At 36.7% G+C, this 25,112-nt stretch overlaps 1 protein-coding gene across 2 annotated transcripts in view; it reads right to left on the reverse strand.

Moving 5' to 3' along the window:
* LOC149796757 (uncharacterized) overlaps positions 1–25,112 on the reverse strand; it is a 57,149-nt gene that overhangs the window by 12,930 nt on the left and 19,107 nt on the right. For both annotated transcript variants that reach the window (XM_089961411.1, XM_089961412.1), the window contains exons 3-8: positions 22,027–22,218; positions 17,635–17,841; positions 10,722–12,268; positions 6,648–9,649; positions 3,892–3,939; positions 1,918–2,072 (exon numbers count right to left, since the gene is read on the reverse strand). In XM_089961411.1, the coding sequence (XP_089817537.1) occupies positions 1,918–2,072; positions 3,892–3,939; positions 6,648–9,649; positions 10,722–12,268; positions 17,635–17,841; positions 22,027–22,218 (5,151 nt within the window). The remainder of the gene's footprint in view (positions 1–1,917; positions 2,073–3,891; positions 3,940–6,647; positions 9,650–10,721; positions 12,269–17,634; positions 17,842–22,026; positions 22,219–25,112) is intronic.

The following is a 25,112-nucleotide window of genomic DNA, read 5'->3' on the forward strand; positions in this document are numbered from 1 at the left end:
TATGTGCTCGCATTTATTGATCATTGCCATCTCACCTCAGTCTGTGTGAGTTTGAGTCTGGGCTTAGCCATTGCTGGTATGTGAGAAAGCTTGCCAGTGGCTTTCCTTGGGTTGCTGGTCTTCCCAGGGTTTTCTCAGTTCTTCCTCCACCATTTATACTAGCTGCCATGTATAGTCTATTAAACACTGACAAATGGCATCAAACCCACAACAACTATTCTCCCTGATTTGGAATCAATAATATCATTCACAGGGTTCCTGCCACAAAGTTAGAAAAATATTTAAGACCTTTTCCAGACCCCAGAATAAAAATTTCCAGACCTAACCATGTGATAAGTTTATTGACTTAATGACAGCCACAGGGGATGAATTTTTCAGAATTTTAGAATAAACACAAAACTTAAATTACTGAAATAATCCATGAAACGGAAAAGGTAGATTGATCCTCAATGAGTCAGTAAACACCAAGCAAAATTATATGGCCTTCTCTCGCGAATTTATCAGTTATACTCACGATGAGATGTTGTATTCTACAGTAACGCCTGAAGAGCTCTGAAAAGAGCAGTCACGTTTCAGGAACTACGAAAATTTAAGACTTTTTCCAGAGGTTTTAGTCATCAAAAAAAATTTCCAGACCTTTTCAAGGCTTAAAAAAGCAATTTTCAAATTCAGGACTTTTAAAAAAATAGAATTCCAGACCTGCGTGGGAATCCTGCATTCACGACTTTCAAGGATGACTCAGACTTGTGGGCCATGAAAGTAACTAAGACAAGGCATGACCATCTTTGATAGACATGGGTACCTGGCAACAATATCACTTCTCCATCAATGATCTATATACATTGTCCCTCTTGCCAGTCTGGAAAGGAATCTGTTTGGAATCTTCTAACGTCCAAATCATACTGGTCCAACTCTTTCTCATAAAGATCGCAAAATGCATGTCCTCTGGTGTTCAATTTCCTTCAAAACTGACAATGTTTAATCTACTTTGCATTCCAGCTAATTCCACACATTTTTCAAACTACTATCAAACTTTTGTCTCCATGTCTATTTCGTTAATTTGCAATGAATGTTTGGCAAGCATCTCCTTTTCCATCTTTGCTAGTCAAGATTCTGCAACAGACATTTTGCATGATGTCCCACCCCGTCACATTATCCTGACACCAGGCCGACCAGTCTTGACACTGACCTTTTAATGATGAGTGACTAGCGAGGCAGCTGTTAGTACCATTTTAAAAGTCTTTGGTATGATGTGGCTGGGGTTCAAACCTGCAACCTTCAACATCTGAAGCAGATGCCCTAACCACTAGGTCACCAGTGTGGTACTCAATAGGATATAACAGCTGTGCATTGTGTATCGGCCAAAAAGGGTGGAGGCAATTCACTTTGAAAGGATACATTGTACCTTTAACATTGAAATTGTGACTACGTACCAGAGAGAAGCCATTACAGGTGTATCGGAGTGAAAGGTATTTGTACAAATATGGACTGGCGGTGGAAAATTGCTCGTTTATGAGTCGATTCAAGTTGTGTGCTCCCCTTGTCTCGATCATTTAGGAACAGTGATCAAATTTGAAGAATTGAATATGAATGGTTGCAGTAAATATCTGCTTGATCCATCAAGATGTAGATAAGATTGACATGTATGTATCTTGGCTAGCAAATATGCTCATTTCCATCAATTTCCATTAACTGACAATTCAGTGGACAAGTATAAACTTTCATTTATTAAATAACTTACAGAACTAATTACAAGAATAATTTTTTGTACAGTGAAATTATTGCAGAATGGGGCTGGACAATCTTACTTAAAAACAAGATCAGAGAGGACATAACAAGGTACATATTGCCAAAACTCAGATTCAGGCCTGGAATTCTGCTTTAAAACAGAAGAAAGAAAACCTTACTGAAACTCACCCTTCTCTTAATGACAGTAATACCAGGTTCCTCCTTCTTTTCTTCTGTCTTTGCAGGTTCCTGACTGGAGGTAGTGGTGAGAATACCTGCTGCTACAAGTTTGCTGAACAAACTGGATACATCAACAGTGGGTTGAGCAGGGGTGGGATTGACAGCTGAAAGAAGAATGATACAGATGAAAAAAGTTATGCAGATGATAATAACAATAACAATATTAACAGCTGTATTGAGATCTTTGTGGTTTGAACAAAAAACTTCATTATGGGTTCAAGATAAACGGGATATATTTAAGAATCAAGTATGACCATCCATTCTAAATTAGTGACCAGATTGTCATGTTTATTGTGGTAGCCGCATTTGACATGATACACGCCATTTTCTTTCAGAATCAACCAGATATAATAGCTTGTCTTCTGTTGAAAAATGCATGTCAGTACGACTTTATATTTAGAAAATGTAGTAATATCAAGATAAATGCCATGATGGCTGTACTGGATGTCATATTGTTACCATTCTGATTTCGAACCAACCATACCAAACACGTCTTCTTGTGAAAATTTCTTGTTGATACGACTTTGATGATGGCCATTGTGGCAGACAATTTTTGGATATCGCAATCGTTACTTAAGATTAAGAAAACCCCTTGCAGTTGGGACTAACAAGATTTTCAACATAGCTGTTGTGGTTGGCATACTGGAAACCAGATTGGCATGATTTTCATTTATGACCAATCTGACATTATAAAAGAGTCTTATAGTATAATCCTCATGTTGATATGACCATCCATTCCAAAGGAGGAGGTAAAACAAAGATTGCTATTGGCATGGCCATACTGGATGTATAAACAGGACCTTTTTCATTTAGGGCCAACTAGACATCATAAGAACACCCTATGTCAATATCACTTTCCATTAAGAAGAAGTAGCTTTAATAGGAATTTAATGATAACTGACATACTGAACAAGAGATCACCAAACTTTTTGTTTAGGATCAACACATCACAAAAAAATCTTTCAGTGAGAACCTCGCATTGATGTGATGATCCATTCAGAAGGAGTTGCAGTGAGATTTTCAAGATGGCTATTGTGACAGCCAATTGGATGTCAGAGGAGCATAATTTTCCTTTGGACCAATTAGACCTTGGGATGAATGTGTAAAGTTTCAAGGCAATCCTCCAAATAGTTTACTTATTAGGAGTAGCTTTAACATACTCGAGCCAAAAAATTATGCAAGTTCAAAACATTGGAATCATAGTGGAAAATGAAGATGCTAATGTAAAAAAAAAGCAATATTTACATAAATTCAATTATCACAAGCTTTTATAAAGTTACCTTTGTTAGATCTTTTTGGCATGCTTCACAGAAGTTTCTGTGAAAGTCATAACCTAAATGCTTGCTTTGTTGTCTAATCAATAATCTTTAGTTGTTATGGCATCCCATACCATGGTTTTTAATAGTGATGTCTTATCACATGATCTATAGTTCTGACCTCATAAAAGATTACTTATGACATCACCTAAACTTTTGATATCACAAAAACTTCATTTATGATGTCATGTGGCTTGATTTACATACTACTGACCATAATGATGTCATGGGAATTTCATCATATTGTGACTGGTCAAATTGCCAACCTGTTACATTAAAAACAATTCTATGACATCACTATATTATGGGAACTTGAAATGCGGATTAAGGCTATTATTGTAAACAAAGCATGCTAAGAATATCTCGTTTTCAAAATACGAAAATCATTAAATATTTTAACATTTAACAAATACAAAAAATGCCTGTAAACCTTATTACAAAATCATTGAATTTTGCAAAACATGAAAACAAATATCAAATTTTAAAAACAGAAATATATGATAAACTTTTGCTCTTATATTAAAAACATTTAAAAGAAATACTACCATAGAGGCTAAAAGACTCACATTGGGGAAAAGTTAATTGATGTCTAATATGTTAATTTTACCTGGCATAGAATATGCAATGCTTGTGACTGGAATTCCAACCCCTGAAACTAAACAGAACAAAATAATTTTGTAAAACTCCAGCAAAAATCTTAATTTTATAGTCTACACAAATTTATAGCAAGAACATAGATGCATATATTCAAATTTAAATTACACTAAAATTATATTAATACATTCAATACATTAAAAGAATAATGAAGATGTGCAGTACATCACAAAAAACATCTACATATGGTTATTTGAAGTAAAGCTGCCTCCATCCCATCTTCTACCACCAAATGATTATAGTTATTATGAACAAATATAAAATTAATAATTTATTTCATATCAAGTGAACATGATTTTTGATTTATTGATCCATACACTTGACAGGGAGCTGCCCATTCTCAAGTGTATTACAATCCAGATCTTTAAAACACTTAATCACACATACTTGGATGAAAATATTTTATCTGGGACAATGAAAATCACTTGCATTGGAGTCCTCCATATGCATGCAATAGCTGGGGGGGGGTGTGTGAGGTGTGTGTGTGTGTGGCAAATTCAAAGACTTGCCAGTCCTGATTCAACCATCTGCTGAGTGGAAAAATGTGTTTTGATCATAGTAGCTGTGCTGATATTTACAATGACATAATTCAGTGGCTGAAAGACCCACAGAATTTCATGTTGTCATTATAAGAATAATCAAAACAGCAGGATGCAATGATTTGGTGGCAAGTGCAAAGACTTTGACTAGTTGCCGATGTGAAAATAGGCGGATATTTACAATGACTGCATTCAGAGGCAGAAAGGCCCAGGGATGTACATGTGTTCATTGTAAGAGCACATCAAAGGAACAACTTTAGCATTCATTATTGTGCTTGTTTCCAAGTGTAGCCAAATAAGTAGTGGATGTGACCTTGAAATCAAGAGATGTCAAAATTTGCTGTTTGAAAATCTGATTAAGTATTTTGGGGTTAAATGGCAAACTGACTAAGATTTATTGAGATTCAGGAGTGCTGATATTGCTAGAACTAATGTTCAGATGGGACAGTAACCAAGTGTACAAAAAGTACATGATGCATGGCTTAGTGTCTAGAATAATACCTTTCCTTGGATTGACAAAAATCAGTTTCATGGATAATCAAGTGCTATATGTTAGTGGTATAAAGAATGTGGAAAATTAAACTCGATGGCAACCACTGGTTCTTTTAACCTGTGAAGTTCCACATTTTCTAGGCATGATTCATCTAGAGACCACCTACTTTCTACTGAGCACATGATATCTATTTTAATACAAAAATATTGAAAGAATTACAAATAATTACAAATAAATAAAACTGACTAGGTTTTGTGTCTCTTTATTCCTGCATTATAATGGATATTTAGCCATGTCAAGTATGCCCAACATGCCTCAGGGAGGGGACTGCACATTTTGCTGGTGGGACTCCTATTATTACCAAAATGGGAGTCCTGTACTCCTAGTTTCAAAATCCTAGTGAGACCTCTGACATTTAGAATGTTATTAAAAACGGGGTATAGCAAGCTTGAGGTAAGTGAAATTTTCATTTGGAGTCCTAAATGTCAATTCAGCATCAGTTATCTTGGCCTCTGAAACAAAGAATCAAGAAGGATGTGCCTCTGCCCATGTGAAATATGATGAAAATAAGACTCTGAAAACTTTACTTGTTGTGCAGAACTCCAAAATTTAAATTGTTGTTCAAGTGAATTCAATCTTTAACCTCTTCACATATGAATCAATAGGGAGCTGCATGTGTCCATATCTACCTATGAAGCTGACTGAAAATTAGAAACTAAACTTATGTGGAACAAAATATTCACATTGTCAGTTTCAGTGAAACTGGACCTAGCAGACCCCAAATCAGCAGACTTCTGTTTATACTCAAGTTATGTTGTGAAAACAACTTCATATATAGATGGACAAATGTCACAAAGTTACACACACACACACACACACACACACACACAAGCACCTTTGATTTAGGAGGGGGATTATAAAGAAGTAGAGTCTCTATTATGCAGTTTAAAAATTGCAGCATTCATCCAAGTTCTAAATGCTGATGGAAACAGATTCATTTCATATAGTCAATTTGATGTGTATAATTAAACTGAATTATAGGAGAGCTTTATTTTGCAAACAAATGAATATTTTATTAAAAGTTTCACCGATTCCACTTACCCTGTCAATGATATTTAATAAACCGTATCATATTATCAAAATGATACAATATGCAATACAACTGCACATCACAAAATGCATATATAGTGTCTTCATGGTTAAAAGAAGTTCAATTATACATAAACACATGCATACATGTATTTTGTGATGTCCAACATTTGTGCTAATTTCTTATAACACTAGTGAAATGTGGTTCATAATTTAATTTTTTCTGTACATTTGTGCTAATTTCTTATAACACTAGTGAAATGTGGTTCATAATTTAATTTTTTCTGTCATTCGTTGTGTTCAGAACTAATGTTTTTTTTAAACAAAACTGAAACAATCATTATGTAAGATCATTTATTCTTCTATTAACAGATTTCTTGTGCACTATAGTGAAATGAAAGCTGGTAACATTATTAAATTAAAAGAAAGAAGATTGTGGTTTGTCTTACAAATACATGTTATAACCATGAGCATTATGCTTTTCTCAAATGTGATGCATAACTCGACTTTTCACCGGTGTATCATTAGTTTATTCAATATGATGTCTGTGAAATCATTCAAGATAATGGAAGCAACAAATTTACTTACGAGGTGGCACTGATACTGGTAAAGAACCCAGGGCTCCCAATTGTGGCAGCATTTGTTGTAGAGGTTGTATCATGGGTCCTGGACCTGGACCTAAGAGACTAGGCTGTAACGTTCTGGGACCCATGAACGGCAGTGGAGCCTGCACTGCAGGACCCATAGCTATTGATGTCTGAGGCATGCCATGTGGTCCAGGAAGATTGTCTGGGCCTGGTGGTCCTGGTGGCCCAGGTGGACGGTGTTGAGGTAACATGCTGTTTGGCACAGGTAGTCCTTGTGGAGGGAACATTCCTTGAGGGACAGGTGGCCCAAGTTGTTGCCGAATACCATCTGGACCAGGTGGCCTAAACTGGGGACCCATTAGAGGACGTGGGCCTAGAGGTCCTGGAGGCCTAACCAGATCTGGTCCATTTGGACCAGGAGGTCGAGATGGTGATGCTAACTGCTGTGGTTTCCAGTTCTCAATGAATTTCACATCAGGAGTGGGGCCATTTAGTTGAATGGTAATATTTTTATTGCCAAGTTTCACTTCTCGGGGTGGACCTCCAAATTTAACCTCAAACCATTTACCATCTATAATCACCTCATGGCAAGGCCCACCAAAACCTATGTAGTGTGGGCGGAAACCTATTCTTACTTTAATTGCTCTGTCAAGTGGAACAAGGAAAGGATGCCCATCAATAAGAATTTCACGATCTGGTCCATCAAACCGAATTCCAAAAATCTTGCCTTCCAGTACAACATATGGTATTTTAACATTCAATTTCAGGTCACAAAGTTTACCATCTATTAAGATGCGTTTTTCTTCTGGTTCAAAACGAAGCTCACATCTAGCTTCATCTATATAAATGAACCTTGGTGGACCACCATAAATACCCTTCTCTACTTTGTCAATCAAAATCATCATATCTCTACCATCAATTTGAATTGCATGATCTCTGCCACCAAATGGTAGCCTCTTTGGTGGCGCATCTACTCTCACTTCAATCAAGTTTCCTTCAATCCACAGGTTCTTGGGTTTCCCATGGTAGAATAGCTTCATCCTTGGCCCAAATATATCTACTTCTTTCACTTTGTCTCCAAACTTGTACACCACATCTCCATTTATTAAGACTGCTCTCAAGTTCGGGTCAGCAGCAAGGGTATATGGTTTGTCAAACATGCGAATCTTTCTAGGTTTATCTCCAATTTTAATTTCAAAAGGCCTATTTCCAATAACAACTTCTTCGCTGTTCATGCCTCCCATACCCTGGAAGCTAACATATCTTGGATCCTCAACAACACTTTCCTCACTTTCTTTTGGCAAAGGTGAACTCATTCTCTCTTGCCTATCTTTCATCCCACTATGTGGAGGTGGTAGACCATTTCTGTTGAGCATGTCACGTGATGGCTCATTTCTGTCTCTTTCAAATGGTGGACTTCTCCTGCCAGGCAAATCACGTGGTCCAAATGGTTGGACACCTCTTTCTCCAGGCCCTTCTTGTAGGGGTACTCTCCTGTCAAGAGGTCCATCAGAATGTGGTCCCAACCTATCTGGTGGACCCCTCCAGTCTGATATATCTGCCAAACCTCTTCTTTCCAGAACATCATGTGGACCCCTCCTCTCATCTGATGGGCCCCTAAGGTCAGGTGGAATATCAGGTAGACCCCTTCTGTCTTCAGGAATGTCCCTTCTATCATCAAATGGGCCCATTCTATCATCAAACAGATTTCTCCTATCATCAAATGGCCCCCTTCTATCATCTAATGGGACTTGTCTGTCATCAGGTAGTCCTCTTATGTCAGGAGGCATATCATGTGGTGGTCCTCTTCTATCAGAAGATAAATCATCTGGACCTCCAACATCATGCGAGCCCCTTCTATCGAAGGGCACATCATAAGAGCCCCTTCTATCATCGAATGGGACCCTCCTCTCCCCAGGAGGAACCCTCCAATCTTCAGGTGGTCTCATTCTCTCTGGTGGTCCTCTTCTATCAGGTGGCAGATCCAGAAGAGGTCCTCTCCTGTGAGGTGCTGGTAGCCCCCTCTCATCCAGGTCATGAAGTGGTCCCCTTGGATGGGTACCTCTTCCATCGAAGTCCCAGTCTTGGCGGGGACTCATGGCTGGAGGACCACCCATTTCCTCAAGGTGTCTGTCTGGTGGAAGATCCAGCCGACCTCTAACATCAAATGAACCATGTCTGCCTAAGTTTCTATCATCAAGTAGCAGGAAATTTTGGGTCCCATGCTGATTAGAAGAGGTAACATTTGTGGGTACTATCCTGTCTTGAAAATCTGATCTAGGAGAGTCTTTGCCCAAGGGACGATAAGGATGATCAAATGCTGGTTTCCCCCTTCTATCTTTATATCCATTAGATATTTCACTTTCATTGGCATCAAGCTGACTTTGATGATGAAACATATCTGACGTTTGTTCATGCCTTGGTGACATCGGAATATCCATTTTTGATGGAGAATGCATCTTGCGCTCATCAAAATCATCCCTTGGTGACATGTATCTTGGGTCTTTGTTTTGGGGCAAGTCTTTTCCTGCTGCTTCCCTTGCACTTAATTCTTGCTGCAATTTTTGAATGACCATCAGATGGGAAAGTTGTTTAAGAAGTGTCTGGTGTTGTTCATGGGTGATTTTTCCTGCTATTAACTGCTCTTGAGCATGCTGAAGGATGTCAGCTTGGTTTTCTATTGACAATGCATGAGGAACTTTGAATTCCTCAACACTTGGCATTCGCTGGAAAAATTCAGGACTTAGATGAAGATTTCCTGTCCTCTGCATTGGAGTCCTGAAATCTGTGTCGCTCACGTGCGACCTATGGTCTGTGTCTTGAGCTTCCTGACGCTGTCTTTTCAATTCTATATCATAAGCATAATCCTCTGGATGGCTGGCTTTAAACTTGTCCCAACCTTTGCTGCTTGGGCTCTGCAATGGGAGACTGCCAATCTTCTCAACATCCGAGTGGGGTGCTGGCCCACTTCTGTAGTCTTGATCCTCCCTTCCAAATAGCTCACTGCAATACAAGTTTTTCATTCAAAGGACTATTAAAATATGATTATGCCAATTAGTTGCTTAGTACATTGGATTATTGCAATATCAAACCTACCTTATGTACATTTCTTCACGCTCGTAAAGTCCTCCTTGAACCCCATACCCCCTGACTTAAACTGACCACTTCCTTCCTTGTTTTTCCAAAAATTCTTTAGCAGACATTTGTGAACCTTAAACTGTCACTTTTTAGTAATAAAACAGTGCCTGAGAATTATGCTTTTGACTAATTGGTTTAACAACAAAGCATAACATGCAAATATTTACTTCAGTGCTTTAACATAAATTAAAGATAGGAAAATAACAAATGCAAATTCAAAATTGAAACAACTACCATAGTGTTTATTCAATTGTATATATTTTACTAACTGTAACATTTTAAAAATTTTCAAATCAAATGATCATGCCTTCTATTAATAGATCCTCTTTGTATCTCATTGCTGTAGTTAACTAAAGCTTCAAGTCTAAATCTTCTTAAAACAAAAAGAGATCAAACACCCAGATAAAATATAACACTAACTGTCATCAATCCAAATTCATTATGTGATATCAACTGGTCTGGGGCTAAAATGAATCAGTCCTGAACATTGGACAATGATGTTTTTCGGGCCCTGTAAAATCATACCTTTTTTGCTGGATTTGAGATGAAGACCACTTTCATTAAAAAAATATTTGCTTTAGTGACAACACCATGTAAAAAATATCACCAGTTCAGGAAGAGCAGCAATAACAAGACTTTTAAGATGACTGCCATGACTGGAGGATCAAGGATCATTATTTTCATATAGGACCAACTGCACCTCATGAAGTAACTATACCCATTTTTACACGCTTCCTCAACATAGTTTAGGATGAGTAGCAATGACAAGCAACTGCTACTGGTGGATAGATGAATGATGTAAGCTGGTCGACAACCAAATCAACTAAAAATCCAAGTTCAACGTATATAATATGAAATGGGCCATATCAATATGTGATGTATCACAACTTAGCAATAATCTAATTGCCAACATTAGTAACATATAAAAATGCAGTACCTGATATCATCCTGTATCTTGGACACAATATCTGCTCCTTCTATTGGGATAGTAGGTATCTCAATTTTAATTTTTTTTATTGGGCTCTCATCTTCTTCCATGGTAGGTGATTCTGGACTCTCACGTTTTCTGTCATCCAAGTCTCTCTTCACAGGTATTCTGCCAACTGATGCGGCATTCTCGTTCTTATTTTCATTCCTTGAAATTTCCATTGCTTCAAATCCTTGATTTTTCTTTCCATCTTCATCTGGTGATTTGGGGCTATCTTTCTGCTGTGACCCAGACCTTGGATTACTTGATACTTTGTACCTGTCACTGTCATCACTACTTCTTGATCTAAGGTCTCTGTTTTCTCTGTCAACTTTTCGGTTCACCCTTTCAGCTTCTTTTTCTAAATGCATGGAATTTTTTATAGGTGATCGATCACGACTGTTCCATCGCATCTTTCCCTTTTCACTTCGCTCATCATCTTCTGTTCTACCTCTTTTGCCAGTGCCTCTTGATCTTCCTTTCGAGTCACCAGACGAATTTCTACCAGATTTATCCTCTTTAGTGTCACTCCCTTTCCTCTTTCTCCCTAACTCGTCATCATCAATCCTTGATTTTGAATCTTTTGATTCAGCTTTTGGCTTGGTATCAATCTTACTGTCACTCCTACTATCCTTTACATTCTTATGATCATCAGTGCCTGAACCACTCTTACTTAGTCTGGGACTAGACCGTGGCTCTCTGTTATCTTTAGAATCAGACCCAACTTTTTCTTTTGAATCCCTCTTCTTGTTAGAATGACTATCATTCTTCTCTTTGCTGTCTGTATCACTTTTTGACTTGGAAGGACTCTTTGTGGAACTCCTGTTATGCCTAGGATCAGTTTTTGTCTGTTTTCCTGGAGGTATCTGAGATTTATGATCATGAGAATGTTTACTATTTGGTTCATTTGATTTGGAATCTGAAAGTTTTCTTTGTAACCCAGGACTCCGTTTCTCTTTCTCTGCAAAGTCTTTCTTCTCACTGCTAGAATTGTCAAGAGTTTTGGTGGATGGCTCAAGTGGAATTGGATCACCAGGTGTGACAACTGTCCCTGTAAAAGTTGCACCTGTAAGAGGGGGCACATTGGGGTGCCCCGGTATCTCTTGGTCCACATATGGGGGCTGAGTATTCAACTGATGTAATATATCCATGGTTGGGAAAGGCTGGAACTGTGGAATTTTTTGTGGCAACATTCCTTTGATGTGTGGGTGTGCAGGATGTTGGTGCATGCTGATTGTGCTCAATGACCCCCAAGCCTGACTGACATTGGGCTGATGATCACTAATATTGATTAGTGGATCATTAATGCCTGGCAACAAGCCTGGAGTATCAGCTGATGATGCACCATCTTTTTTTATGAGTCTACGTGGATCTCTTGCTAAGCGTGGGTCTCGTGCCATTCTGGGGTCCCTGCTTATAGGCTGACCAGTCTCTGAGGTAGTGGGAAGGGTGAGAGAAGCTGGTGGTGGTCCTGCTTCTTCAAGTTGTGGGATGATGCTAACCTGTGGCTGACTGGACTGCAATAAAAAAGAAGAACTTGAAGTATTATAAATTCATCTACTTTAACAACCATAATTAACAAATGTTGACATGAAATTAACTCAACAATATTTGTACCTACAGTACTGAAGTATAATTCAATATGGCATATCATTTTGTACAAAATAACCAAACATCTTAGGTGCATAACCCTCTTCTGGTCAAAACTTGCAATAATTAATTTCCATCACTAGTGCATGTTTCTCTACTCAGGCAAGCATTGTGGGTGTCAAGTGACTGCTAAAATCTGCCTAAAAGCATGATCATTTTCTTGTAGTTTATACAATATTCATCTTATGTCTTGCTACTATTCAACCAGCCTCAAAAATTAATCTTAACTTGTCCATTATTCAGCACAAAGATACTGGGTGAGCCAGTATACAGTACCAACATAAACAATAAATGCATCCAACAAGCTTTTAACATCATGAATGTTAGTCAAATGACAATTTATTAGCCACAGTGCAAATATTACATGACTAAGGTACATTTAATCTGCGATCAATTTATAAAATTTATATTTTAACAGATCTTTGAATGAAACAAGTTTTCTAATTGGTTAAATTGGTGAAATATCAAAATTAGTGTAGTAAACTCAATAATACAAAATCTCATTTGCTATTGTGCCTGACATTATCAGAAGAGTCCATATACAATACAATCACACCATGGATCCATTGTTACAATATTTTTTAAAGTAGTGGTACAATTTCTCATTTAAAATGGGCCTCTACAGCCATCTCTGTTAAACCATTACTGTACTCCATGATTATCAGCTATTACAAGAGCCTCAAGGATACAGTCAATTGCTGTGATTTCTATTTAACAGGAACTGAAATAGCAGATAACATGGCTACCATGAAAGCAATAAAGGATGTGGTCAATCAGCACCATTTAATATTTTTATTATCATTACCCTTTTGCACATTTAGTACATTCTTAAGATTTATATAATTTTTTTTTTTACTGTTTTAGTTATAATATATTTTTTTCTTCTTTGAAACAGAAGTCTAGCTCAAAAAACTGCTGAATTCTGCACACGTGTAAATAATTTGATACGGAAATGTGCAATGTTGTCACAAAAATTTAAAATTTTGTTAACTCATCAATTCTGGCAAAAATTAAATTGAATTGACACTTAACTGATGCAAGAAAATACCTCTTTATACAATAAGTCATTGTCTCTAAAAAAATAAATCTCTTTCCCCCCTTTGTAAAACATGCAGCTTAATAATAAAGTTATTGGTGTATTTTCAATTTAAACTTCAACAATGTTTATGCTAATTACATGCCTGAACAAGAGCCTCTCAAAGGGACAGTTTGTTCTACTGGCTAAAATGAATTTTCAGTAATTCAAGATCAGACCATTTCTTCTTTTTAACTGTTGAGTGGTGAAACCAGCTCTGATATTCTTCAGCAATAACAAGATTTTCAAGTTAAACTGCTATGGTGGACATAGTGGATGTCAACATGGTACCATTTTCAAAGAGAACCAACAACACATGAAAAGAAGCCTTCTGGTAAAAAAAAAAACCATGGCATTATTATTTTCATTCAGAAGGACTATCAAGATGAGCACTGTGAGAACAATATTTGACACTGGCACCATTTTCCTTTAGGAAGAACTAGACATCATAAGAAGTCTTTTAGTGAAAACACCATGACATGATCATCCATCCAGGAGTGATAGTGATAATAGAATTTGCAAGTAGACAGCTGTGGCAGCAATGCTGGCCATCAAATAAACCTTTTCTTTACATTTAGAACCCAACTAGACATCATAACCCCATAGCAACATGCCTTTACATTCAAGAGTAGCACTAATAAGAATTTCAAGAATGCTGTTGTACCCACCATACTGGACATCAGACCAGCCCAAATTTCTATGTGAACCATAAGAAGTGTTTTAGTGAAAATCCCAGGTTAATATGACCATCTATTCCAGAGGAGAAGTGACAAGATTTTCAAGATGTCCACTATGGTGACCATACTGGCTATCTGATAGCCCCATTTTAATTTATGACAAAATAGACATCATAAAAAGTCTTCTGTGGCCATCTCCAGATCAATGACTTTTTATGCAATAACAAGATTTTCATAATGACCACCATGGCAGTCATATTGGACATTAGATTGGCCCCATTTTTGGTGACAAACAACTAGACTTCATAAGAATTCTTTTCGTGAAAACCCGAGTTTATGACCATTGATTCGGGTAGATTTGTGATAACATTTTAGAGATTGTCGCTAAGGTGGCCACATGGGTTGTCTGAAGGCACCATTTTCATTTAGGACCAGGTAAACCTTGGGATGAATGTGTGTGTAAAGTTTCATGGCAATCCACTCTGCAGTGTAGGAGGAGTGATAGCAACCTTGTACCAACAAATGACCAGATGACAGGCAACAGACCATCCCATAAGCTCTGGTTAATGATCAGTCCAGCTAAAAACTGCAATGTTCCTAACATTGTTGACCCCTCTCTCTTTCTCTCTTCCAGTAATTTAACTAATGTAATTATTAGCAAATAACTCTAGTTTGTAAAGCATAAATTCTGCAAATATATCATAATTGTTGTACCTAATGTGACATTGATATGTTATGAAGAATCAAGGAAACACTGAATCTACCTGGAGACAATGCGACTGAGAAACATACAGGATAGCAACAAGTTAAAACATCACTAACATTGGCGTTGGAAGTGCTATTGTGTGTCGAGTAATGCACACCTGCGTTCATCTGTCTTTTCTCACATTTATACATGTGCATGATCAGGCTTTCCAGGGTAAAACATTATGTGACTGCATTCTTGGAATACATGACAACATGACCTTCTACAGTGTTTAAAGCACACATAAGTGGTAAAACTCAACTGCCATCATCATTTCAGCATTCTCATCATACTCAAGATAAATATTAATTGCAAAACATATACATACAAAAAGCAGTGGTTGAATTTAGTGTCCTACAAACAGGTTGTCCGCACTGATCAATGATGCAACATGTACTGCTTCTGAAGCAGATAGAGCCAATTTCCAACTATTAATATTTCATTTCTGTATTCTTCTCAGATTTCTCTTGAGTCTTCAAAGACCTTTCATTCACTGATCTATTTAAAGTTACAGTAGCTTTATATGTGCCAATTTTAAAGCAAACATCATATCCAAATATATGTTCAGCAGAGCTGCTAAATACCAGCAATTCTGCACTTGGAGTCAGTCCTATGGTATTTCTTTATCAATTTTAACTCAATAAAAGTAATACCATTTATTACAAGCAATCTTCTAATGTTCCAATCGATTTTAGTTGCATCAGGGCCAGAAATACACCAATCAGAGACTCTGATTTTCAGTTACTGTGATGGGTACATAAATCAAGTTATATCCCTTCCATCAGGATAACACAAGGCGACTGCAGCTACTCTGCTCTGAATGTCCACTGAGAAACACAGCATAAAGTTTTCTGTTTCTCACTTGCTAATATATACTGCATTTATAGTGCTTATGGCAATTTGTTTGAAAATACGCTTCCCTTTGCAAAGAATATTTCAGTAAGATCAGATTTCCAACTTCTTTAAAATCTTTTATCTTTCTTTATTTTGGTCAGCAAATTAGGTTTTTCAATAAAATGCATTTAGAAATCATGCACTTTGCAAAGACTACTTAGATTTTTCCAGTACTACATTACATCAGTGGTCTCAAATTTTTTTTTTTTTAAATCAGGACTCCAAGTAGGTCTAATGTATTGGTCTCAGAATGGCTACCAACTTAAAAATAAAGTCACCATTTGCAAACATTTGGCTGCCAATTATGAAAAAACTGGTTGACAAGAACAAAACAAAATAATCGAGACTTTGTAAGTATTTTAATGATTTATCTTGACAACTACATTCACTTACAAATCTGTCATGCTGATGTCAACATCGAGATAAAAAATATCTACATGTCAACAGAAGCCCCCTAGGACCCAAGAAATTCTTTATTTTCTTGTTGTTTATGTTAACAAGTTGTCTGCTCTGACTCGTACTTTGCTCTACAATTATTTGGTGTTGCCGGATGGCTTTAATACTGCTGTCACATTGACAAATGGGCATATATTTGGTCCTCGAAAGCTAGTTTCCAAATCAAACAGCATGTACACCCTTCTTCAACATAAGCCGGTTAGAATGTTTTTTGGATAAAAACAATGTATAAAACCAATTAAATTGGATCAACTGTTGCATGTTCCAAAGTTGTTGTTGATTGGAGGAAAAATTTAACTTTATTTTTCCTTACAATGGCTACCAAAAGAGATATAAAACAAAAATTAAATTTACAATTTCCTGAAACTAAACATCTTGCAATTAAGGAAACTGAAGGTGGTGCATCTCACAAAGATGTGTGAAAGATGTTCACTTAAGCATAACACTGTCAGGTTGGCTAAAACAGAAGAATCTTGCATAAAATTCAGAACTATCGTTATCCCCCAGCCCTACCCATTTTGCAAAATCATTTTAATTAATTTTTTTAAATTTTATGTGCTGATTGTGAAATAGGTAATCTTAATTGCAACCATTATTGTTTGTGTATTATGGAAGTTGTGAGTCTTTAACAAAAGTACAGGTTTTACTTAATTTTATGTGCTGATTGTGAAATAGGTAATCTTAATTGCAAGCATTACTGTGTGTGTATTATGAAGTTGTGAGTCCTTAACAAAAGTACAGGTCTGACTTATTCTTAATTAATTCAATACCTGGTGACATGCTTTCCTTTCACTTGGTAGCCTCATTAAATAGTTTATATTTGTTGTCTATGGCAACCCAGAATCAAAGCTAGTTAGTACATGAACAATGTAAATAGCAGCTAAACAGGTATGTGTTGCTGGCAACAATGCATACTGTAGTTAATTGTTCACCGATTCATGTTGACTGACACGGGATATATAGTACAAAAAACAAGGACTATTATTTTTTTAAAAATAGATACGTATATATTTTCTGACAGGATCTGACTGATAAAGGATTTTTTAAACATGTGACCTACACCCAAATTAATGGATTTTCAGGTGCATGTATTGTACTTCATGCATTATGGATTGTGTAACACTGCTAATATGTTTTCAGATAAAGTTTACCCTTAATTTTTCAACGTAAATGTGGGTTGAGGAAACTTTCCAAGTGCATTTTGCAAAGTATTAAGGATACATCAAAATTTACAACATGCTATTTTGATTTTTATTCTCAATTTTGATTCAGGAATATGCAAAAATTAATCCTCCATTATGCATCAGTACTGTATATGAAGGATTCTAATCACAAAACAATTAAACACAAGAGGATATCTATACGAAGCACTGTGCAGTGATATACCATGCTTTTCTTTTGCTGTTGTTCAAGCTCAGCTTTGGCAGCTGCCAACTCCAAGTCAATTCTCTGCTGTTTCAACCTGAGCAGCTCTTGTTGCTTAGCAATGAGTTCCTGTCTCATTTTGGCCTCCTGCTGTTCTAAACTGTCACCTACATCATCATCCTCATCCTCATCATCATCTTCCACCTCATTCACCTCAGTCTCTGCTGGCTGAAAGCAGAGCAAGAAAACACCTTAAAAAGCTACAGCAATTGTGGAAATGTTTTTATGTACTACACATCTGGTACCAGATTTCTGAAGTGCAATTCCCTGAAATGAGACTTGTTCAACTGTTTGAAGATTTGAGGATGTCATTAACACTCGTTATTTCCAAACACAAACATTATCAAGAAAAAAGTCTGCATGTATGATGTCAATTTAGCATATGATAGGGTTGGGGTGGGAAGAAATAAAATGGCATAAAAGCAGATACAATTTTTTGTACACAGACAGAAAGATGGATTGACTGAAACACAGACAGAAAAATGGGATGTGCAAGATTTGCTCTACTGGTCGAAAATAATTTCCAAAAATCCATGATCAGTTTCTTCTATTCATCCACCAAGAGCTGAAACCATCTATTATGTTCTTGAGTGACAGGATTTTTTAAGATGACCATCATGTTTGCAATACTGGATGCGAGATTGACATGTCAATACAAGTATTCAATTCTTCATAATGGATGTCAAATCAGCTTCACTTTTCACTAGGAATTGCCAGATACAACACACTTTCTTGAGGTGGAAAAACCCCACAACAGTAAGACTTTCTATTTAGGGTAAGTGGCTTTAAGAACATGTTAAAGATGATGGCCTTTTGGGATATTTTCATCTGCTACCAACAAGACATAAAAAAAATCTATTCTTGAAAACCCCATGTCAATATGACCTTCTACCTTGACAAAATAGCAATAAGATTTGCAAGATGGCTGCCATTGCAGCTGTACAGATGCAAGATCAGCACCATTTTCATATAGGACCAATTAGAGAACATAAGAAGTGAAAACACCATTTGAGATGACAGTTTCTACAAAATTAGTGGAAATAACCAGATTATCAAGGCCATGTGGTGGTCATATCTGATAAATGATCATACACATTCTCATTTATGACCAACTATACCACGAGATGAAGGTGCATAAAGCTTTATGGCAATCATCCATGTAATTTAGGGTGAGCAACAACAAACTTGTGTTAACGGACAAATAGGATGGACAAAGGGTTATACTGCAAGTTTTTCTGAGCTAAAATGAATGTACCAAGAACATCATGTTGTCACTGTAACCATTTAAGCAGAGACAAAATAAACACATAAAAATAGAAGTTCATCAGTGTTAAATCTACAATCAAGACAAAAATATCCATGAAGAAACATTGCTGAAACTTTATTATATGCCTCCAGATCTCATCTTGTGGAAAATCCATTGTAACATGCAGTATTTCATCTTGGAATTATCCATGTTCACAAAAGAATTCTCTTTTTTTGGGTCAACTATAAAACAATACTCTTTCATCCACAAGTAGGCACATGTTTAAAACAGTTCCAACGTACGCCAAGAACTTATTTAAAACAAGGTGAAACCGGCCCCTGGTTACAGAAGCCAAGTTTCATCATGAATATGATTAAATCAGGTTTGGTATTTTTATGGCAGAAAAACGAAGGCAGGTTATTTATTGCTAGAGGCAACTGGAGTAAAATGCCTTGCCCAGGTGAACATGATGGGAGACATACCAGGTTGATCCAATAGCAAGATTAAAAAAACACAATTTCTGAAGCAAGTCTGGCACTCTTACAATGCCCCGTGTTTAATAGTCCTCCATATAAACACCAGAAAGAAATGGTAGAGTATGGCGATTACTTATCAGTTGGTCCCAATGGCATTTAACAGGAAATACAGTGATGAACTTCTTATTTGATTGACTATGAACATGACCTTTGATCCCAATAGTTTCTTTATTACCCCCCACCCCATCCTGAGTGTAAGCCACCCGAACTTTTGGACAAGAAACTTGCTCTACTACAAGTTTTTGTGTGTGCAAAGGTCATTATCTTTATCCCAATGATGCCATGACACCAAAATCAATACAAATCCTTCTTACCACAACTGCAAGCCATACTCACAAATTTGATCAAGGCATGTAATCTAGAACTAATTATGCAAAAAGCATTTTCTTTCTTTTAGACAGTGACCTGGAATTTTAATATTTGATCCACAAACAAATAAGCTTCATTCTTATCCAAAGTATAAGTCATCCACGAACTGAGGTGAAGGTACTTAGCATAAAGAAACATTTTTTCATCCAGTTGCCTTGACCTTTAAATTTTGATAAAAAGCTTCTTCTTTGTGCATGTGATTTGGATTTATAACGTAGCTTTAACAATTTTTCAGTCATATCACTACAATGTTTGCAGTGTGGCAGTTTAAAGTGATGTCTAGCACTGGGGCATCATGCCGCAGACATGTAGCATTATGTCCTATCCAGTCACATTATCCCGACACCAGGCCGACCAGTCCTAACACTAACCTCTTAATGCTTGTAAGTCTTTGGTATAAATCGGCCGCAGATCAAACCCACGACCTACCGCATCCGCTCTAACCACTAGGCCACCAGAGCGGTTGCCTCTTCTTTGCTCTACGAGCAAGAAATCCACAAAGTTGAACCCATCAATAATTTAGCACTATTGCACACAAACCATTTTTACTTTTAGTGACCTTGGCACCTGACCTCAATAACAATTGGCTTTTTCCTTATCAAATGCAAGCCTGCCACAAAGTTCAATAAATGCACATTATAACAAGGCAATGGAGACAAAAACACAACATTTGGCAGGCAAATTAAGGTTCTCCTTCATTTTCGTTTTTGAAAAAGTTAAGCTAATACTGGCCAGAGAAAAATAATCAAATTGTCGAACAACATACAGATAACAAATGCCTTTTTGAAGAAAAGCGAAACTGGATCAGTTTCCCCATTTCAATGCCATGTTGGTTGGCACACAAAGTGTAGGTATCCAACACACAACCTCTGGATTACTAGAATAATGTGCAACTGAGCTACTCCAACTCCCTAGACAACAAGTAATGAATCTTAGTTCATGTAAAAGATGGAAAGACACAAACATGCACCATTTTGCAAAGATCAGGCGAATCGAGCTCATATGAACAGAATCTGCATGTAAACAACATAAAATGCCTTTCCATAAACACTTGAGCAGTTCAATAATGTGCATCACAAAGGTCTGCATACATTTGCCTGGCTGAACCTTGAACTTGTGCATGGGAAACCAAAATAAGATGATGGGCATTCATGGGGCACAACTCTTTTTGTAAATGACAACAGTAAATGATGGAAATTCAAGGTCTCATCAATACAATGGTACAATGTTTCTCTGTAAAATTATTCTCTGAAAACTAGTCAGGAAGGCAGGTAATATGGTACCACAACTGTTCAAAGTGAAAATGTGGAATGCTGGAAACTGAACTCCTTCAAGGTCTCAACAAAACACTGCATCCAAATTTGGTTTAAATTCCTCCAAGAATCCTTGCCATGAAATACTGCAGGAAGAAAACATTTGGAAAATCTATGCCCAACTATTGTAGAGTCACAGAACATTAAATATCAAACTCATTAAAGGCCTTATCAATATAAAAATGCATCTTAAACTTACAAACCAAGTATCTGTTTTTGTCCCTCCTTTTCTCAGCATACCACAAGTGGTACATGGTGGACAGTATATCTGGTATATGCAAAAACCTGGGGATAACCCCAGGAAAAACTACCAACCAATGGAATGCTTTCTCACGTACACACTCAAAACCCCCGTGGTGAGGTGTCAGTAATTTATCAAGGCATGTGTCTTAAACCACTTAGCCACACCATAAACCGAGTTAAAATGACAATTAACAATCAAAATGCCTTCAACATCATATGATAGAAATCAAATTCAACCTCATCTATATCAACATGCATGCCAAATTTTGTTGAAATGCAGCAAACTACAGTAAAGATATGATGCAAATAGTCACAACAGTGGGCAATCAATGATAACAGATCCTCTACACTTTATAAAAAAACCTGCGACTTTTCCAAGGTCATCAGAAGCACAACTGTTAATTCAATTATGGAACACAAGGGATCACATGTACTCATTAATATAAACCTACATACAAATCCCCTTACAATCCAACCATTTCCAGGAATATTGTTCTTCCAAACTGATCACAGATTGGTGCAAGTCCGATATCAGTTTAACCAACTATGTAATCGCTATGTAACTGCCAATTTATGGAGCTTTGGTTTAATGATGCTACCAACAAGTGAATAAAAAGATCATGATCATCATTTTATGTAAATATACCTGTTGCTGTGACCGAAGAAATCTAGGGTTAACATGAATGCTACCCTGTTCTGGGGGTGCTGCTGTTACTGGCCATGCAGGATCCAAGTGGCTGTTTATCTGCACATCTATGCCATACAACTTGTTGTTAGGAAAAATATCAACCCACGTCTGTCGCACTTTATACAAAGCTGCACGCGTCTTTTCGTCCACCTACATTACAGTAATAGGCAAAAGAAAGTTATCTTGCAAAAGTTGTATCAAAAGCTCTTTGTTATGGAAGTGTTTTGCTTTGTAACGTATTTTAGATTGGTTTCTGCAATTGAAAAAGCAACATTTTCGACTTCTTGAGAACGTAACATGTAAGAGTGTAAAATGTTTTTTGTTGCCTGGTGATCCTTAATCCTACACAAGGTAACAGCCTCTATTCTGTACCAGCAGTTTCATACAGAACTTTACAGTACTATCAACAATATATTATACGCATACCCAGGCACTGGCATGTATGATTGGCTAGATATCTTTGAGCAATGGGTATCCAAGACACCAGTCTTTAGCTAGTCCATAAGGTCTTCATCTAAATTCGCTGTACCAAAACCATTTTCATACCTGCCTTGACATGACCTCTGACCTTTAGACCACAGAATCCATGAGATCCTTATTATACAAAGTTTAATCTTTCCAAAGAGTTTAGGCAAGGAACTTGCTCTAGAACAAAATTTATTTAGCAAATTTGTCTGAACATGACCTTGATCTCCAATGTCACAATGAACAAGTATTTTCAATACCTTATGCCAAAGTACTCCAAACCCTCTTCAGGGTATATGTTCTAGGATAAAAGCTATTATGCAAACTATTATCCAGAGTGCAAACCATACACAAAAGTTTTAGTCAGATTAAGAAGTAGCAATGTTTTTGGTCAGTGACCTTGACCTTTAACCCACAAAATCAACAGGATCCTTCCATACCTAAAAATTGCAAGAAAGCAATAAACTTTGGCAACTGTGTATAGTGGAGAACAGCAAGTAAATACTTCAAATTGGTAAAAGACAGGCACGTATGGCCATCATTAAAAAAATGTAAATAAAGTGGTCTTTGCAACTGCAAGAAAAGTGATTCAGTGTCTTGCATATTTTCTACTTTTGTTATTTAACAAAAAAATACAAAGTGTAAAGTAAATTATGTCAAACGATCCATGGGCAATCAGAATCACGTTGTTACTCTTCTTGAACGTCTTTTTATATTGTATTTTACGAACAAAAGATCTTGAATAAAAGTTTACCAGGTAAAACATTTTGAACCAACCAGTTGTATGTTTTTATCCCCAAATTAGATGGCACTCTCAACTGGCATGGGTACAAGAATGGCAGTACTTAAATGTAAGAAACTGAATTAGCAACAACAAAATTTTGATAGAAGTACTGTAATGGCAAAGTTTATCAATTTTTATTTATCACAGAAAACAAATGAGGCTTATTTTAATATCAGTAGTGAACATCAGCAGTAGCACCAAGATTATAATTTTTGGAGAACAGTATTACTGATTTAATGCATATGTAATATCTTATTTTTATGATAAATGTTTTGGGCTTTAATATTTTCTAGCCCCTTTTTTCCTCGCAGAAAGTCTGCAGTAACACACAAAAGTTCTTTTATCTATAAATTGCTGTTAAATTAGAAGAAGTCAACAAGAATACTGACAATACATTAGCTGCAAATGCAATATTCTTGGACAAGCAAAGACGTCACAAGAATGGTACTGGTTGGGTTAGTTTTCCTTATAGTCAGAATTTATGCAATAAAACTGCCTTTAAAACCTTTAAGCGTAAAATGCTCAATGTGACAAGAAAACTCCCTTTTATTCAATCTGAAAAAATGGAGCATTCATAAATGCATATGAAATTACTCAGCAGGCTTTAATTGGTCAAGTAATCCGAGTTCAATGGCATTTACAACATTTATGGTTAGATTAAGTATGTATTTTACAAGTTAGATAGATTTTTCATGTATCTTTATAAATGTAAATTGTCTGAATAACAAAACCTGAAGACTGACAATAAAAGCATGTTCACTTTTGCAATGTTGTCTGAAAAGTGTTTTCTTGCTAGTAAAGTCTTCTCAGCTTGTAGCAAAGATCTTAGTTTTCTGGCCTGTTGTTCAATAAGCTGCACACAACACTTTTACACGACTTAATAACCGATTCGAAATGCAGTTTAGGTCATACAAGTACCCACTGTCTAAAAGTCGCTCATATCCTGCCGACTAGTAAAGAGTAAATTTAGTATCTGGTTGAAAGTAACAATTAAAACTCAACAAGAAAATTTTATTCAATCTGAAAATGTGAATTGCGATTCATCTGTTGATTTTCGTTTCTCTTCTTCATCAGCTGTACAGAATAAATTCCCATTTGTAAGCAATTAAACTTTTATGGACAATTCTACCATCACCATCAATGGGCAGGTTTATAAACTTCCTACTTTATTTAAACGGGCAATTCCTTTAATTCTTCCTTCTCTGAAATTATTTCTATTATGTGTTGTGTGTGTGTGTGATTTAGATTTTTAATGTAGCTTTAAAAAAAATTCAGTTACATCACTACGATGTCTGCAGTGTGACAGTTTATAGTGACGTTTAGCACAGTGGCATCATGCTTCAGACATGATGTCCCACCCAATCACATTATCCCCGACACCAGGCCAACCAGTCATAACAACTAACCTCTTAATGCTGAGCGCCAAGAGAGGCATCTGTTTGTACCATTTTTAGAAGTCCATGGTATGACTCGCTGGGGTTCAAGCCTGTGACCTCCCGCATCCGAGGCAGATGCTCTGCCACTAGGCCACCGGAGCAGTTATTTATATTATAATGTTAGAAATCTTTTGATCATCCTAAGCAGATTCATGTTCCAGGGCAGATCCAAAGAATGGTGCTAAAATCAATAGAACCCAGCCCCCCCAAAAAACAAACGCAAAGCAACCAAACTATTTCCCAGAGCAAGTTTTCTTTAAATTATGCCTGGATGGTTACCAATGAATCAGAGAAACACTTAAAATGCAGAAGCATCCAAATTCACCCCTGTCCATAGTCTCAATCTCATTCCCAGACCC

Source organism: Sinohyriopsis cumingii, chromosome 6, assembly GCF_028554795.1.
Source record: "Sinohyriopsis cumingii isolate HCF-2022 chromosome 6, ASM2855479v2, whole genome shotgun sequence".
In the NCBI taxonomy this organism is placed as follows: domain Eukaryota; kingdom Metazoa; phylum Mollusca; class Bivalvia; order Unionida; family Unionidae; genus Sinohyriopsis; species Sinohyriopsis cumingii.